Here is a 16,108-nt window from a genome sequence, read left to right as displayed (position 1 = left end):
TCCTATTTCTATTGCGACATCTTGAAGAATTCGAATCATGTCCGTAGTGTCCTTAATGTATGAAGGCATTGCCAGGACAAAGGGTTTCAGGAAAAATTCACTGTAAATGGACAGCGGTTCCAATAAAGAGTCTATCGCTGACACGATTGGCCTCCCTGGCGGATTCTCAAGGCTCTTGTGCACCTTGGGGAGAATGTAAAAGGCTGCTTTTTTGGGGAATTTTTTGTTCAGAAATTTTGCCTCGTCTGAACAGATCCATTCTTCTGTCAGGGCATGTGTTGTTAGGCTTTTAATCTCTTCCTGTAGTCGAGCAGTGGGATCTTGGTCCAATTTTTTATATGATCTCGTATCATTGAGCAATCTCAGATGGAATTCTGGCTTGCGTAATTAAGACGCCATTTTTTGACGCCATTTTTTAACCGGCATTCTCAAAATAAAATTTTCAAATATTTGTATCACCAACTGTGTCCCACAGTCGTGGCTCAAGTCCATAATTATTCCCATATATAAGAAAGAGAACCTGTCTATTCCACCTAACTATTGTCAGATAGCTCTCATGAACGCTTCATATAAAGTATTTACTATATTGTTACTTCATGAGTTGGATAGATTCATACGGGAACACAATTATTTTTCTCAATTTCAAACGGGGTTCCGTAAGCATATGGGCACCGCCCTTAATGCCACGGTCCTTTCTCATGTCTTGGAGGAATCTAATAAAATGACCTCTGGCCCGGTATGTATGGCAGAACTTGACATAACAAATGAGCAAAAGGGAAGGGAAGCTGATGGCTTTACTTCCCTTCAAAGTGTTAGGACATGATCAAAAACAGAGCCAAAAGAATGGGTTTCCATAGAAAACTATGGAGGGAAAGTTGCAAAAAGAAAATATTTCTTAACACGTATGAAGACTGAGGAGCAATTTGTGCGAATGAATGTCCTAAACTGTGGCTCTGAGATGGAGTCCATTTAACGTTTTGCTTTCTATACAGTTGATATACCAGTACCATCAGTGGCGGCTGGTAAATGTTTAATTGGAGGGGCTTAAATGTTTTCCCTCAATATGTGGAGAGACCAAGCATAACAAGGGAGCCCAAACAACCATGGGAGGTTATGAGGGGTTCTTCCCCTGAAATTCTTTTTAAATATTGTTAAAAATTGCATTTTCAGCACACTTTCAGTGAAAATCGGATAAAGAAAACACTGTCTGCAATAAGTTTTGTAGGGTAATACATACCATAGAAAAAAATGCAACAAGTCACCAACATTACACACAAGCATTTTCCAACTCGTTTTCATGATGCCTTTGCCAAAAATATGCCAGTATCAACATTTTCGTACTGCTGTCCCCATGCACATCCATGGAGGCTAAACTAATATTTGCCAGTATTATATAAGAAACTACTACAGTTTGCTTTAACAGTACAAAATGCCATGTAACAGTAAAGAAACATATCGGGGTGAACGCAGCATAATCAGTGTTCCTAAATGGTACTAGCCCAGTACCACGGATGAAAACCCGTTATGCTGTATTCACCCTTGATGCCCAATAAAATATGCCATGCAACAGAGACGATTTGTCCAGACTGTATCCATCAATGTGGGCCAGTACCAATTAGGAACACTCATGCTGCCTTCACCCTTGATGCCCATTAGAAAAATTTCATAAAACAGTAAATAAATATCAACACTGGACACACCATGTTGGCTAGTACCATGAGGTACGTTATGCATCCTTCACCCCTGCATGGCATTTTTTTACTGCCCATAAACTCCATGTCCAGTAAAAAATGCCATGACACAGTAAGAGCAGTCATCCCTCCCTAACCCCCTTTCCACTTTTTACCCTCTGCCCGCAATCAGAGGCCTGCTCCCAGGGCCTGGCGCACACACGTATAAGCAATAACACAGCATTATTGATTCTTCATTTACTCGCTCATGATTCGGACATACGCACTAGCATTCATCATTCATTCACTCACTCTCACATTCTCCAGTGCTGCACACATACAGCATTCATACCCTCTGCCATTCACACACACACACACGCACACACACAAACATATACTCTCATTCACGCACCCACTTACAAACACGCTCACAAAAATAAATCTGCTTGATTTTATTACCTGCAGCCCCACTCCAGATTCCAGTCCTCTCAACCTTGCGCGGCCTTTTCCATTTAAGGCCCTCCGGCACCTGTGCAGCATACAACAAGAAGCAAAGTGTGCTTACTGGCACCTGCATGCCTCTTCTCACCGCCAATGGATGTGTGGGTAGGCGCAAGAGCACCCGCTCACACATTCAGGCCTGCCGTACCCCAGCCTGCATTCACAATGGCCCATGCAAGACTGGGGAAGGAAAAACTTGCCCGGCCTTGTGTGGTTCATTGGGGATGCAGGCTGGGGTACTGAATGGTCAAAGGGAACCCACCTCTCCCTTTGACAGTTCAGGACAGCCCAGGGACACTTCCTCAACTGCAGAAATCAGCTGAGGGAGTGCACCGTATTTATACGGACTGGCTCGGCTCCTCCATAATGGGCAGTGGTACTGGTGGATCCGCACCCCCTCGCTCATTATGGACAAGCCGCAACTGAGTACTCTATCAATCAGAAACCCGTCTGTCTCCTAAAGTTTCCTACAAGACCCTTGCACCACACTGAGCAGAAGATAGACATTATATTTACTGAGCCATTGTGAGATTACTACGGATAGTAACCATGGAATTGACCGTACCAGTTGGAGCAAATAACAATTTGCTCAATATAACATAGGACATTTTCTCTCATCGGTACATGAACACTTTGCTTACATTTAGAAGAAATAAATTGTGAGAGATCTACTTCTGAGTGGAGGTTGCATTAAGTGATAGCTATCTTACTCTGTATTCTCATCTGGCTCGCGCTGCCCAGAATTCTTGGCCCTGACTGCCACCAATAGATGACCAAAAAAGAAAGCATAGGGATCCAGGTCCTGCATCTATCAATGTTTCACTCGGACCACTCACACACAGCCGGAGGCACATTTCTTGCCATACTGCTCAACCCAGGTATCCCTGATCATCCTCTGGCTGACTTCTTTCTTCTCTGATCTACCCTCCCAGGTAGGGTGTTCTCTCTCTCTCTCTCTCTCTCTCTCTCTCTCTCTCTCTCTCTCTCACACACTCACACACAGCCGGAGGCACATTTCTTGCCATACTGCTCAACCCAGGTATCCCTGATCATCCTCTGGCTGACTTCTTTCTTCTCTGATCTACCCTCCCAGGTAGGGTGTTCTCTCTCTCACTCTCTCTCACTCTCTCTCACTCATATCCCGGTTTGTCTGTGTGCAATCCAAGAGTGGTGCACCGCCAATTATCTCTGCCTGAACGCCAGCAAGGCAGTGATCCTCCTCATTGGCACACCTGCACCCCTTTTTCCCTTCACTCTCTGGCCGGCCTCCCTTGGCCCTCTTGCTGCTCCCACCTGTGAGGCTAAGAACCTCTGAGTCATTTCCGACTCCACACTCTCCTCACATCTCCGACGTCTCTAAGAAGTCAAACTACCAACTGCACCACCTCAGAGGTATTCCTCCCTTCCTCTCCTTCCCCCAGAAGTTCACTGTCTATAGAGCTCTGGTTCTCTCTAGGCTTGACTACTGTAACAGCCTCTTTTTAAACCCGCCTGCCTCTACCCTCCGTCCTCTGCAACGTATGCAGAACAGGACTGCAAGACTCGTCTTTGTCCTCAAGCCCACGGATCGTATCTCTCCAGCCCTGGAATCTCTCCATCTTCTCCCTGTGACTGCAAGGATCAAGTTCAAGACCCTTTGCATTGTCCACAAGGCCGTCTGGGGCCTGGGACCAAAATACCTCCAGCTTTTCCTTCTGAAGTATCTTCCTACTTGAGCTCTTCACTCCTCTACCTCCAACTCCTTGAGAGTCAGTCGCTTTTCCAAGCAACGAGCTGAGGGCAGCTCTCTCACTCGTCGAATGGCGCCTCCCTCTGGAACAGCGTCCTTGCCTCTCTGAAACTTGAGCAGAACCATCTCTGGTTTCGGAAGCAGCTCAAGACTTTCCTCTTTGCTTCTGCCTTGTCTCTGTATGTATGTATGTATGCATGTCGGCTTGTAAAGCGCTGGCTGCCCGCGGGCATCAGGGCACTTATGACAGACAACACATACTATGCAAGTAGGCGGACACGTTCTTTGTCCCAAATATTACGGCTAGAAAATGTTACAACAATTCACCTAAAGAGTTGCGTCTTCAAACTCTTCCTAAAAAGAAGATGATTGTCTTCCAATCTCAGCATAAGCAGAAGGTTATTCCACTGCTGCGCAGCCAACACTGCAAATGACCTACCCAAGCCAGTCTTTAGCTTATATTTTGACACAGTGAGCAAACCTTTTCCTGTTGAGCGTAGGTGTCTCTGTGGGATATGTGCCACAAATTGATGCTTGAGATATAGTGGAGCATCTCCAAACAGGCACTTATGAATAATCGTCATAGCTTTGAAGTTCACCCTCTCCTCCACTCTAAGCCAATGCAGAGATCTTCTTGCCATTGTTATATGGTATTGCCCTCACAAATGTTGCTGTGTTCTCCTCATTTAAGTATGGTCTAATAGCCCTCATAAGGCGTAGGTAATATGCTGTATTTTTGTGCAGCTAATTCACCTGCGCTACTGAGTTGACTGAGGCGTTGACCATCATCCCCAGCGTCTTAACCCGATTCGAGACTTGAATTTTCGCCTCATTTATAGAGAACGTCTCAGACTCTTCTCCTAGCTTGGCTATTGTCCGATTAGATCCAAAAATCATGAGCTCTGTTTTCGTGTCATTGAGACGCATCCAATTTTGCTGCATCCGTGATTCAGTTTTGCTGGACACTTTCGCTATCTTATCGCTGTCCTTGATATACTTTGCCTCTATTTCAATGAAAAGCTGCGTGTCGTCGGCATAATTGGTGAATAACACGCCGACCTCATCCAACACATCACACAGGCTTCTCATGTATATATTAAATAACAGTGGTGAGAGACTGGCTCCCTGAGGGACTCCAAAGATGATTGAGATGCCCTCAGACAACGTATCCCCCCAGTGTACACTGGTTGGCACTCCGCTAAAAATACTAGCCAATCCAATGCTGCCCTAGAACAGCCCACTGTGCATTTCAGCACATTTATGAATAGTTGGTGATCTACCAAGTCAAAAGCCGCACTGAGATCCAGTAACATTAACATCCCTGCTTTCCCTCTATCAACTAATTCCAACATATGGCTTTGAAGGTCTAACATGGCTGTTTCTGTACTGTGTACAGCCCTGAAACCTGATTGTTGTTTGTGTAGGGATGTCCGTTTTTCTATATGTTTCTGTAGCTGTGTGGTTGCATTTTTTTCTAATATTTTGAACATAAAATTAGAGTTCGTGATCGGGCAAAGATTGCCTGGATCCTTCAGAATCAAGCCTGCCTTTTTAACCAGGGGCGTAATAGTTACCTTTTTTATTTCTTTCGGCACTAATCCCTCTTTAACGAGGCATTGACCATTTTCACCAAAACTGGGGCAAACAATTCTTTGTTCTGCATTATGATTTTTGGTGGCAACATATTTTCTGCACATGAGGTGGGTTTCATGCGATTTAAAACTTCAAGCATTTCTGCTTCCGAGAAAGGGTGAAATTAAAAGTATCCATCCTACCGTGCTTATCACGGTCCTTCCTCAGTGTTGCTTTACCTGAAAGTTCTCAAGCATTAATTATATTTTGTCTAGCTTTCAATGTTTTGGCTGCAAAGGCATTTTGCACTATATCACAGTCTTCTTTGGTAGGTAAAAAAAGGCGGTGTAAGAATTTTGGGCTTCTCCACACTTTAAAATTTCAAATATCTTGCTTGTAGCATTAGATGCTGCTTCAATTTCCTTATTGTAAAAATTTGCTTTAGCTACTTTTATGTTGTCTCTATACTTTTTATTCGCTAGCTTCCAGTGATCTTTGTTTTCCTTAGATTGATCTTGATACCACTTTCTTTCAAGTGCTCTTTTTTCTATTTTTAGTTTGTTCAGCTCTGTGCTGAAGCATTTCTGGTTCTTACTATCTTTCCTGGTTATTTTAGTTTTCAGTGGTTCTACTTGTTCCACCAAATCTTGGATTTGTGTTAAGTATTTACTTAGCATCGTTTCACAGCTATCATGATCCTGCAGCGATGAGAGAATGTTATCTAAGCAGGGTTGAAGTTGTTTAGCATCCAGATGTTTGAAATTTCTACTCACTACTTTAAATGTATGGATTATGTTGTTTGGTAGTTTCCAACATTATTTCAAAAGAAAACAAGAAATGGTCGCTCCAGATACAAGGTTCTGTGGTTACCAATTAGGTCTGAAGGTTTTGTGTTAGAACCCAGTCCAATTGGTTTCCTTGTGGAGTTGTGGGTTCGTTGTTGATTACACAACGTATTTTTGTGTGTTTTCCAATGCTATAGCTTCTTTATCCTTCCCATTCCCTCTCCAATAACTGAAATCACCAACTACTAACGTAGATGAGTTTGGTGATTTCAAATTTATTAATTGAGAACAGAGCTCATTTGTGAAATCGATACCAGTGATGGCGGTCTGTAAATCACTACAATATTTAGGCAGTTGTTCGGGGTAAATACCAGTTTCAGCTGTAAGGTTTCACATCCACTACAGCTGAAATTGACTTAACAATTTCATGGAATCTCTAGCTATAATGGCCACTCCCCCACCCTGCCCACTTTCTCTATTCATGTTACATACTGTGTAACCCTCTGGGACCGCTATGTCACATGTGGGTCCTAGTGGGTCTTTGAGCCAGGTTTCAGTGACACATAGTATATCTAATAGTTTCTCCCTGATCAGCTCATTTATTTTGGTTGCATGGTTACTCATAGAACGTGTATTGAGTAGCCCCACCTTAAGCATGTGATGCAGCAGTGGTGGCTTAGTGGGTTTATCTTTCTCTTCTGCCCCTAGGATTCCCCTTTCCTTTACTACTGTACACTTGCTTGCTCTGGACATCTCCCCTTTCATTCTTTCATTTAATATTGTAATTTTCAAACACAAGACAGCACAATATAAGTATAGAGGTTAGTACTATGTGAAAAGAGATTAGGCAGAGCAGAGCACTCACCGGAACGAAACCGGAGTAAATCGGCCCCTACGCGCCAGCGCTTACGCGCCTGACGTCGCCATTAATACACTCGCAGACTACAAGGGATCTGGGAAATGTAGTTTGCAACGTGTAATTACACCCAGCAGCCTCGCGACCTCACAGGAATCGGGAAGTTGCTTACTGATAAAGCTCTGTCCACTTAAAATTCTATCTAATGGCAGCAGAGCCCGGGCATACAATATGATTACACACTTAATTACCACAATCACAATTACTAATAAGAAAGCCCGTTTGAATCACTAAAATCGCTAAAAGTCGAAACAGCCTAAAAATCATTAAAATGCTGATCTCCCATCTGATACTGCACTGGCTACCTGGCTACCCTCTGAACCACAGGCCCAGGTCCTTGCCCTCCCAGCCGCACACCTGCAATGCCGCCTGGCAAGCCTGCACTTGGGGCTGTATCTGCAACCCTACAGTCCCCCTACATGCACTATCTAATACTCGCTGTTCGCACTTAACCCCTGCACTGCCACCTGTTGGCCGCACTTGTTTTTCGATGTTAAAATCCTATGTCCTGCACTTGCTCCGCCTCCCCTCCCCCTGGCACTTCTCCCCTCTCCCCTGCACTTGCACGATCTTAAGGTCACTGGGCCTAGCAAGATCATTGTCTTGCCCCCCCCCCCCTTGGTCCTCTCCCCTGCCTCGTTGCACCTTGACACACTTGTGTATAGTCGCGCTATATATAAAATATATCATATCACTTTAACAGCCCTTTGAGGAGGAAATGTCTCACAGGAATGGAATAAAAAACACCAAAAAAACAAAAACAAAAAAAATAATCACATACCCAGAGCACAAGTGTGTTCATCAGGCGGTCAATACTCGTTCTCTTAAACTTTGTCCGTCCACTGTTTTGCATGAGTTTGGTATCAGGCCCTAAACAAAAGATTGAGATGAGGTGTTAGCAATAAAATCAATAGGATAGAATGCACAGTACTCTCTTAAACTGCCTCGGTTATCAACCCCCATATGAAACACCATGCACCTGGCACACAGAGGTCTTTTGATTTCAACCTGTACTGAAACTCACCCTTCTACACACCATGAACATGCAGGCTCCCCCCCCTAGAAGATGTCATGAGGGTTCAGATAACCATTCAAAAGAGACACGTTCACAAGCAGAGTCGGATTGGCCCATCAGCCGTTTGGCACGAAATCACTTTGGAAGCGGGCGAGGGGCCGGTTTGAAGCCCACGCCTGGGCCAGTTTGTTAGTGCGTAATGGTGTCTCGCACCGACTCAGGGCTGCAGGCCCTGCCTACTCTGATCAGATTCATGCAGGGCAGATCATGCAGAGCAATGTACTCTGCATGATCTGCTCGCATGATCAGAGTAGGCAGGGCCTGGAGGCAACGAGTCGGCGCGAAACACCATGGTGCCGGCCGCCAGGTGAACTTTTCAAGTGAAGGAAGTGTTACTTTTTTACAAAACACTGGGTGCTGCCGGCCTCGCCTCAGCCCGGCACGCTCCCAGTGTTTTGTAATAAAGTAACGCTTGAAGTTAAGGTTGGGGCCATTGTGCCTGCCAGTCGACTCTGCTGCTGCAGACAGTGCTATCATAGCTCTCTGCAACAGCGCCCCCGGAGTTTCCTTCAACTGCTCTCAGTGCCAGAAGACCGGGTGGTGGTAGCGTGGTAATCTGGTAAGCGTGGGCATCTGCCACAGTGGGGGTCGTGGGATTGGTGGGCCTCTGGCCTGGGCATATGTCCATGTTGCTTAACACTAGTTCCCCCAAGTATGTCTCAGTGGAGAAGAAGACACCTCACAAGTTTGCCCCTCTTCTACCAAATAAAGGGTTACCACTCCCTTCTAAGTTTTAGTCTAGTTGCCCCCCGTCCCTGCCTAAAACAATTCCTACCTCTGTCGTTTTGAAGTCCCAGAATCACTACAATGCTTTGTAGTGACTACATTTCTTGATGCACCTTTCTGGTGTCAGGCATTTTTGAACTGATTGTCTGATCCCTGCATATTCCTGTGCACTTGCTCTGCAGTGCAGTAGTTGCTCACTGTCGTGAAAAGTCTCTAAGCGCTTGCAGTAACCTGATCTTGCACTAACCTACTGGGCTATCTTGTGTGTATTAGAGCTTATTCAAAGCGTGGAGGAAAATGCTGAAATCAGCCAGGCCTCTCGAACTGGGTGAGCCCGTATGCTTGTAAGGGATTAACTGTAACGCTCACCTGATTCCCGTAGAGGCGCCGGTCTTGACTGGGCGTATACCGTATCTTCAAAGGTGATGTGTAACACACGGCTGGCTCTTTGGGCTGGACCTCTGTGCACTGTATGTCTGACTCGAAGGGTAAGATGTCTTAGGTAAGTGAACGCCGTGCTCTCCATCTGCCTCGGGGCAGGGTGCTGTAACCAGTTTCTTCACTGGATAAGGGGAGCAGGCCTCTTGACTTCAGAGGACTGCTGTCCGTTGTTTACTGCACGAACGGTAAGTTTCGAGTAATTCTAATGTCTTTAAAAGTCTTTAGTAATGATGTCTCTTGTTTTGCAGGGTTCCGGCAATGGCGGATGACGGGCTGAAGTGAGTTGAAGACGGAGCCCGTGTGATGAATAGAAGCGCCTGGAAGCACGTAAGTAAGCGCTTGTTGCCTGCTTCACGATGCGCTCTAACTGTCTTTTTATTTTGCAGGTACAAGTTCGGGGCGGCTGCAGGGTGCCGGAATACCCACTGGGTTAGATGTGGAAAGGAGTAATGGCACGTGAGTATTAAAGTTCCCCAATGTCTTTAAACGCACCTTGTTTTGTCTTTCAGATGCGGGATGCAGCGCCGAAGACCTCCGGAGCGTGCGAAGAGTTGGTAAGCTTTTGTCTTTCAGATGCCGGAATGCAATGCGAAGACCTCCGGAGCGCACGAAGAGTAGGTAAGCCTTTGTCTTTCAGATGCCGGAATGCAGCGCGAGGCGTTGGTGACAGCCGATGGACCAGGTAAGTGAAGCGCGGTCACTGAAGACCGTAATGCTAACCTGTTCTTTCTTGTCTTTATAGGTGTTGCTGAAGACTGGATTCAGGATGGTAAGCCTTTTTCCTTAGGCCCAGGATCAGATGCAGAAGACACGATAAGCGTTCTGCTGCAGAGGATGCAGAATAACGCAAAGCAAGATTCATCCATCGGGTGTGGTTTAAATAGCCTCCTGTAGTGCTTAGGTGTCTCCTTCCACAGCCACGCCTAGGTAAGAAAAGAGTTCCTGCTTTCCAGAAGAGTTCCAGTGTTCTGAACCTAGGGAGTGGCTCCTGCCCCACCCAACAGGAAAAGTAGTTCCAAACAGAAGAGGATCAGAGGCTCAACTGGCAGGCAAGTAAGCAGCATGGTCTGCTGCAGGTAAGTCCACCCAAGCATTATGAGCCCGGCGCTTCCAGCGCTGGGACTGGGCATATTTATGAGCCTGGTGCCACTGGCGCCAGGACTGGGTCCAAAAGGTCCCAATTGGGACTGGTTGGCACTCGGAACCTGGGTTATGGATCTGCTTCCAAGGGAGTTGGGAAAACCCTGACCTTTTGGAAGCAGAGATCATGACATTAACTGCGAAGGCCCTTCTTGAAGACATAAACATCTAGCTTTTGCAAGAGGCTCTAACACAGCTTTGCACAGCCTTGCTCTTCTTCACGCTGCGAGTCAGGTGCACTGATAACACAGGAATGCCAAAAAAATGTACACAGAGCCTGGGAGCCAAGACTGGCTGTTTCTGAGTTGTAACTTTCCAGGGGAAAACATGTTTGCTGCCTGGAAGGGTGAGTCTAGAAGCTTCTCGAAGAGCTGATATGTCATAATGATTGACGTGCAGCCCCTAACAAGAGAACTATACCTGGGCCAGTGAGGGAGGGACTCATCCTGGGCTGTTGGTGAAACGCGCGCACGAAGAGGAACAGCGCCTGGACGACCAGCCGTGCACTATCTGGGCCGAGACTCCTAGCATCACATCCCCGCTCTGGTGTAGGACTGTGGGGGGGCTTGGCCAGTCCTCCCCTCCTCTCTCTCTCGAGGGGTGCCGGGCACCTGTAGCGGCGAGGGTCCCGGGTGTGATCCGATCGTACCTTCATCTACATTATCTGGGAGCGGAAGACAAAATATTTGCATATACATCTGTGACTGACAATTGGCATTATACAGCTTGCACTTTCATTCCGATATTATTATAAAATGCTGCTTAGTTCTCATTAGACACTGTAGAAATAAATGCAAGCATCATATATTCTGTGTGATTGGCTTTCTTCCAGACTGAGTTCATCGTGCTTTTGCATAAACTTACTTGTGTGGGAAGGTGATAAGGAGTGATTTTATTGCACTAAGGGCTGGTCCCAGGGAGATGCGGGTTCTCCTTTTTCACTACATTTGGCGCTGTGAGCAGGGTTTTGCGAGCATGATGCCTTTCTGGGAGAAACTAGCAAAGGATGAATGCATTGTGGGAGATAGTGCACTGTCACATTCCAGGATGGCCGGCAACAAATGCCTGGTCGGGTGTGGCAGACATTTTGCATCAGTACTCGACACTGAGGGCATGGGACATGCTTGAAAATGATGTTTCCCCAGCGGTAATTAGTGAGTGCTTGGAGAGTTTACCACTTGGGAAATGCAGACGGGAGCTAAAAGCAGCAGGAAACATAGGCTGGTTATTCCTGCAGGCGCTCAGGAAGTTGCATGAGAGTGAATTGCTTAAAGATGTGCAGATTAGCAAATTAACCGATGAGATTTCCCTGCTCCAGGAGCAACAAATCATTATGATAGAGACCCTTGAATCGTCCGTTAAACTGGCCGATCAGATGGAGGACAGGTGTGCCTCTTTAGCTGTGCGTGTAGCCACGCACAGGCGCAGACAGCGGCGGGGTAATCCGTCCAAGATAAGGATTCGTGCACTAATTAGAAAAGATAACTGGGACCCAAATTTATGGTTGGGCGAAGTTAGTGACAGCGAAACTGAACAAACATTTGACTGGAATGAATCTGCTGAAGTCAGGCTTGCAGAGTTAAACTGCTCTGACGAAGAGGAGCTGGAATGTGCTCCAAAGAAATGTGTCTATCCAGAGCGGCCGTTAATCACTAAAAAGTCAAAAGGCCAAGATGGCGGTGGAAACATTCAGAATACTAGGATTGTCCGCGATTATACACAGACAGAGCTTTTAGAGATTGCTAAGTTATTTAGACAGAGGGCAGGTAAAGCACTTCTGAAGTGGTATCTACGTTTGTGGGATACAGGTGCCGATAGCATCTTCTTAACCCCAGAAGAATTGTTAAAGATAAGTTCACTCACTACTAATGTAATGCTGGGGCAGATAGTGCGTGGTGCGCTAGGGCAGCAAGGCTCGCATTCCTTGTTTAATTGGCTTCAGACTGCCCTATAGAATCTGTATGCGTGTCCGATGGATATGGAAGAGAATTGGGGTGTTTGGGGGGAGGGGTCACTAACGGAAGCGACAAATCGGCTTAGAGAGATGGGTTTACAGTGCGCACTGCACAGTGCAAATTTTGCAGGGCCTGATGTGGAGTTGTTTACAGCTGCAATGTGCGCGCGCTTGTTGAGAAATGCTCCGAGTCATATGAAGGGAGCATTGCTTTCATTGCTGGGTCCAGCACAAGGCAAAGCCATTGGTGAAGTGGCACTTCTGTTAGGGCAATTAGAAGGGCTGGATGTGCGCAAAGCGGCGCGCCTAGTGGCGGCGAATAATGATTCAGAGAAAAAGCGTGGCAAAAATGTAAAGTCTAAAGAGAAAACTGACACCTTTGAGGTCACGCGCAGACAAATGTGGGTTGACCTGCTAAAAGTGGGAATTCCAAGGATAGAGATGGACGGTAAACCCACACCTGCGCTGCTTGAGAAATGGAAGAAACTGTGAAAACAGGGATCAGGGAAAACTAAGCCCTCTGCACCCTCTGAAGAAGAGGTGTTGAAGCCCAAAGTGTGAGCAAAAGGTTAACCTGATTTGGCAAAGGACAAGTGGGAGGTCCCAGACCCCATTTTTGATTGAAGGGCTGGCTCTGTCTTTGAGGTACGATTAATAAAGAGAACCAGTCCCAGAGACTGACGCCCTTTTGTGCCACTAACGTTGTATTTGGATGAGAAAGTAAAACACGCCTTGGCTCTATTAGACACGGGAGCTGAGGTAACCATTTTGAATGGCAATCCCAGTAAATTATCTGGTCCCAGAGTTTTAGTCAATGGTTATTGGGGAGCAGAAACTGTTGTAAAAGCCTTTAGTGTAAAAATGTATATTGGCGAGGGATTGCCTTTCACAGCAAATGTCTTGATTGCAGACATACCGGAGTATATTCTTGGCATGGATGTGTTGGGCAAAAGTGTGATTACAGATTTAGGTGAACTTGTTTTTGGCAATCGGAAGGTCCATGTGATAGTTGTTAGCCCGTTGTGGTTGGGCATGCCAAATGGTCCCCCTTGCATTTACCTCCTCCTGCTGAGCCAGTGTGCGTGAAACAGTACAGGTTGCCAGGAGGGCACTAAGAGATCGGTGAAACTATAGTCATTGGTGAAAGCTGGCATAATGAGGCCGGCAGTCAGTCCATTCAACTCGCCGATCTGGCCTGTCCGCCACCCAGATGTGGCGTGGCGTCTGACAATTGATTACCGCGTTTTGAATAAGAAGGTGCCGCCCTTAGCTGTGGCAGTGCCAGACATCATTACTCTGATTGAAAACCTTACGAAAGAAGTGGGTGAATGGCATGTGGTCCTTGACCTGGCCAATGCATTTTTCTCCATTGATATTGACACTGAATCACAAGACCAATTTGCTATCACTTGGGGAGACAGACAATTTACCTTTACTAAATTGCCCCAGGGGTATTTGCATAGTCCCACTCTGTGTCATGGATTGATTGCCAGAGACTTAAATATGGTGCAGTTGGATGATGTGTATGTTGCTCATTACATTGATGATATCATGCTAACCATTGCTGAGAAAGAACATGTAGAAAAAGCTGCTGAAAAATTGATTACACACATGCAAAACCGGTGGTGGGCCATAAATCCTAAAAAGGTACAGGGGCCTGCCCAAGAGGTGAAATTCTTAGGTGCAATCTGGTCTCGGTCAGTTAAGAAAATTCCCAACCCGGTAATTGACATGGTTCAGCAGATGGCTCCACCAGCAGATAAAGAGGCACAAAGGTTCATTGGGTTAATGGGTTTTTGGAGAAATCACATACCTCATTTAAGCCTGATACTGAAACCCATCTACAAAGTCACCAGAAAGAAACATGATTTTACATGGGGCCTAGAGCAACAGTCTGCCTTTCAGCAGGCTAAGGACGCTTTGCAGAATTACATCACGCTGGGACCCATGACAAAAACTGATCCTTTTGAACTGGAAATTCTTGTCTACAATGATGTTGCTGTGTGGAGCTTGTTGCAAAAGCAAGGACAGAAAAGAGTGCCGCAAGGGTTCTCTACAGATCCTATGACAAGATACACTCCGATTGAGAAACAAGTTGTTGCAGTGTACTGGGCTCTAGTCGAGACTGAAAGAATCACAGGCGAGCAACCAGTGCCAATTTGCACAGAAATTCCGATCATGGGCTGGGTGCGCGACACTGCTGCAAGCGGAAAAAGTGACAGAGCGCAAGCCGCCACTCAAGTCAAATGGAAATGGTATTTACAGCAACGTGCGAAAGTTGGCCGCACAGGGGTTTCCAGACTGCAAGAACAAATGCTGGAGGCAGTGAACTTGGAAGCGATGCCTGAACCGAGCACCCCTGTGGCGCTGCCAGAATCTCCCTTCAAAGTCGCACCCGCCTATGATACATTGATCTGCATGGTTCACGGACGGCACTGCAAAGTATGATAAAGGGCAAAGACACTGGCAAGCTGTTGCATTCCAGCCCCACCGAGAAACACTGCCGATGAGAGAAGGTGTGGGAGGATCCAGTCAATATGCTGAACTGCAGGCGGTGGCCTCCGTGATTGAACAGGTGAAAGAGACAGACTGCGTACATATACACGGACAGTTGGGCCACGTATCAAGGCCTGACGTATTGGACACCGGCATGGAGCAGAGACGGCTGGCAGATCAAGAACACTCCGATCTGGGGAGGGCCGGACATCGTTGAAGAGATGTGGTGCAGAGGTGAGAGGTGCAAAATCCGCATTGGGCATGTCGATGCACACATGCCCCCTGACACCTCACTGGCTGCCCTGTTCAACAACAAAGTGGATCAAATGGCAAAGATTTCCCAGTGACAACACCTGAAGAAGCTGAGGTACTGCAAGGAATGGCGGACTGGGCACACCAAACCTCAGGGCATCTAGAGCAAACAGGAACTTATCAATGGGCTAAAAGGAGATAATTGCCCATTACCATGGATCAAGCCAAACAAGCTGCCTCCCAATGTTCTGTGTGCTGCAAAGTGAAGCACTACCCCCTGGAGAGGAAACCTCAAGGCCCTTTGAGAAGAGGTGAAAGAGCTGCTAGCGTATGGCAAGTTGACTACATTGGCCCTTTACCGCCCGAGAATGGAAAGTATTATGTGTTAACCATGGTAGACACATACTCTGGACTGCTGTTAGCTTATCCAGTCACCCATGCAGATCAACGGGCTACCTTGCACGGAATGGAATACCTCATCAGGCACTATGGCATCCCAGATGAAATCCAATCAGACCAAGGCAGCCATTTTGCTGGACACAATGTGCAAGACTGGGCATTAGAACAAGGCATCAAATGGACACTGCACATCAGTCGATACCCAGAATCCTCTGCTTTGGTGGAGCGCAGCAATGGGCTGCTCAAGCAACAAATAAAGAAACTAAGACTCACACTCTCAAGGGGTGGTCCAAACACCTGGCACAAGCGCTGTTTGAACTGAACAATCGTCCGTTGGGAAACCGGCAGAACCCCTTTGTGAGACTGACAAGTGAGAAAGTGGAATCCACAAAGACTCTTGTTGTGTGGAAAACTAAAAGAAGCAAAGCTGCCTGTGCAAGCCACTGCAGGCA

The 16,108-nt window shown here is 46.5% G+C and overlaps 1 protein-coding gene across 3 annotated transcripts in view; it reads right to left on the bottom strand.

Annotated features, from left to right (window-relative positions):
- ATP8B2 (ATPase phospholipid transporting 8B2) overlaps nt 1–16,108 on the bottom strand; it is a 2,597,648-nt gene that overhangs the window by 1,294,234 nt on the left and 1,287,306 nt on the right. For all 3 annotated transcript variants that reach the window (XM_069651926.1, XM_069651943.1, XM_069651936.1), the window contains one exon: nt 7,955–8,043. In XM_069651926.1, the coding sequence (XP_069508027.1) occupies nt 7,955–8,043 (89 nt within the window). The remainder of the gene's footprint in view (nt 1–7,954; nt 8,044–16,108) is intronic.

This window comes from Ambystoma mexicanum, chromosome 1p, assembly GCF_040938575.1.
Source record: "Ambystoma mexicanum isolate Mex_15411 chromosome 1p, UKY_AmexF1_1, whole genome shotgun sequence".
NCBI lineage: Eukaryota > Metazoa > Chordata > Amphibia > Caudata > Ambystomatidae > Ambystoma > Ambystoma mexicanum.
The sequence above is the reverse complement of the archived record's forward strand: the minus strand, read 5'-3'. Positions and strand labels throughout refer to the sequence as shown.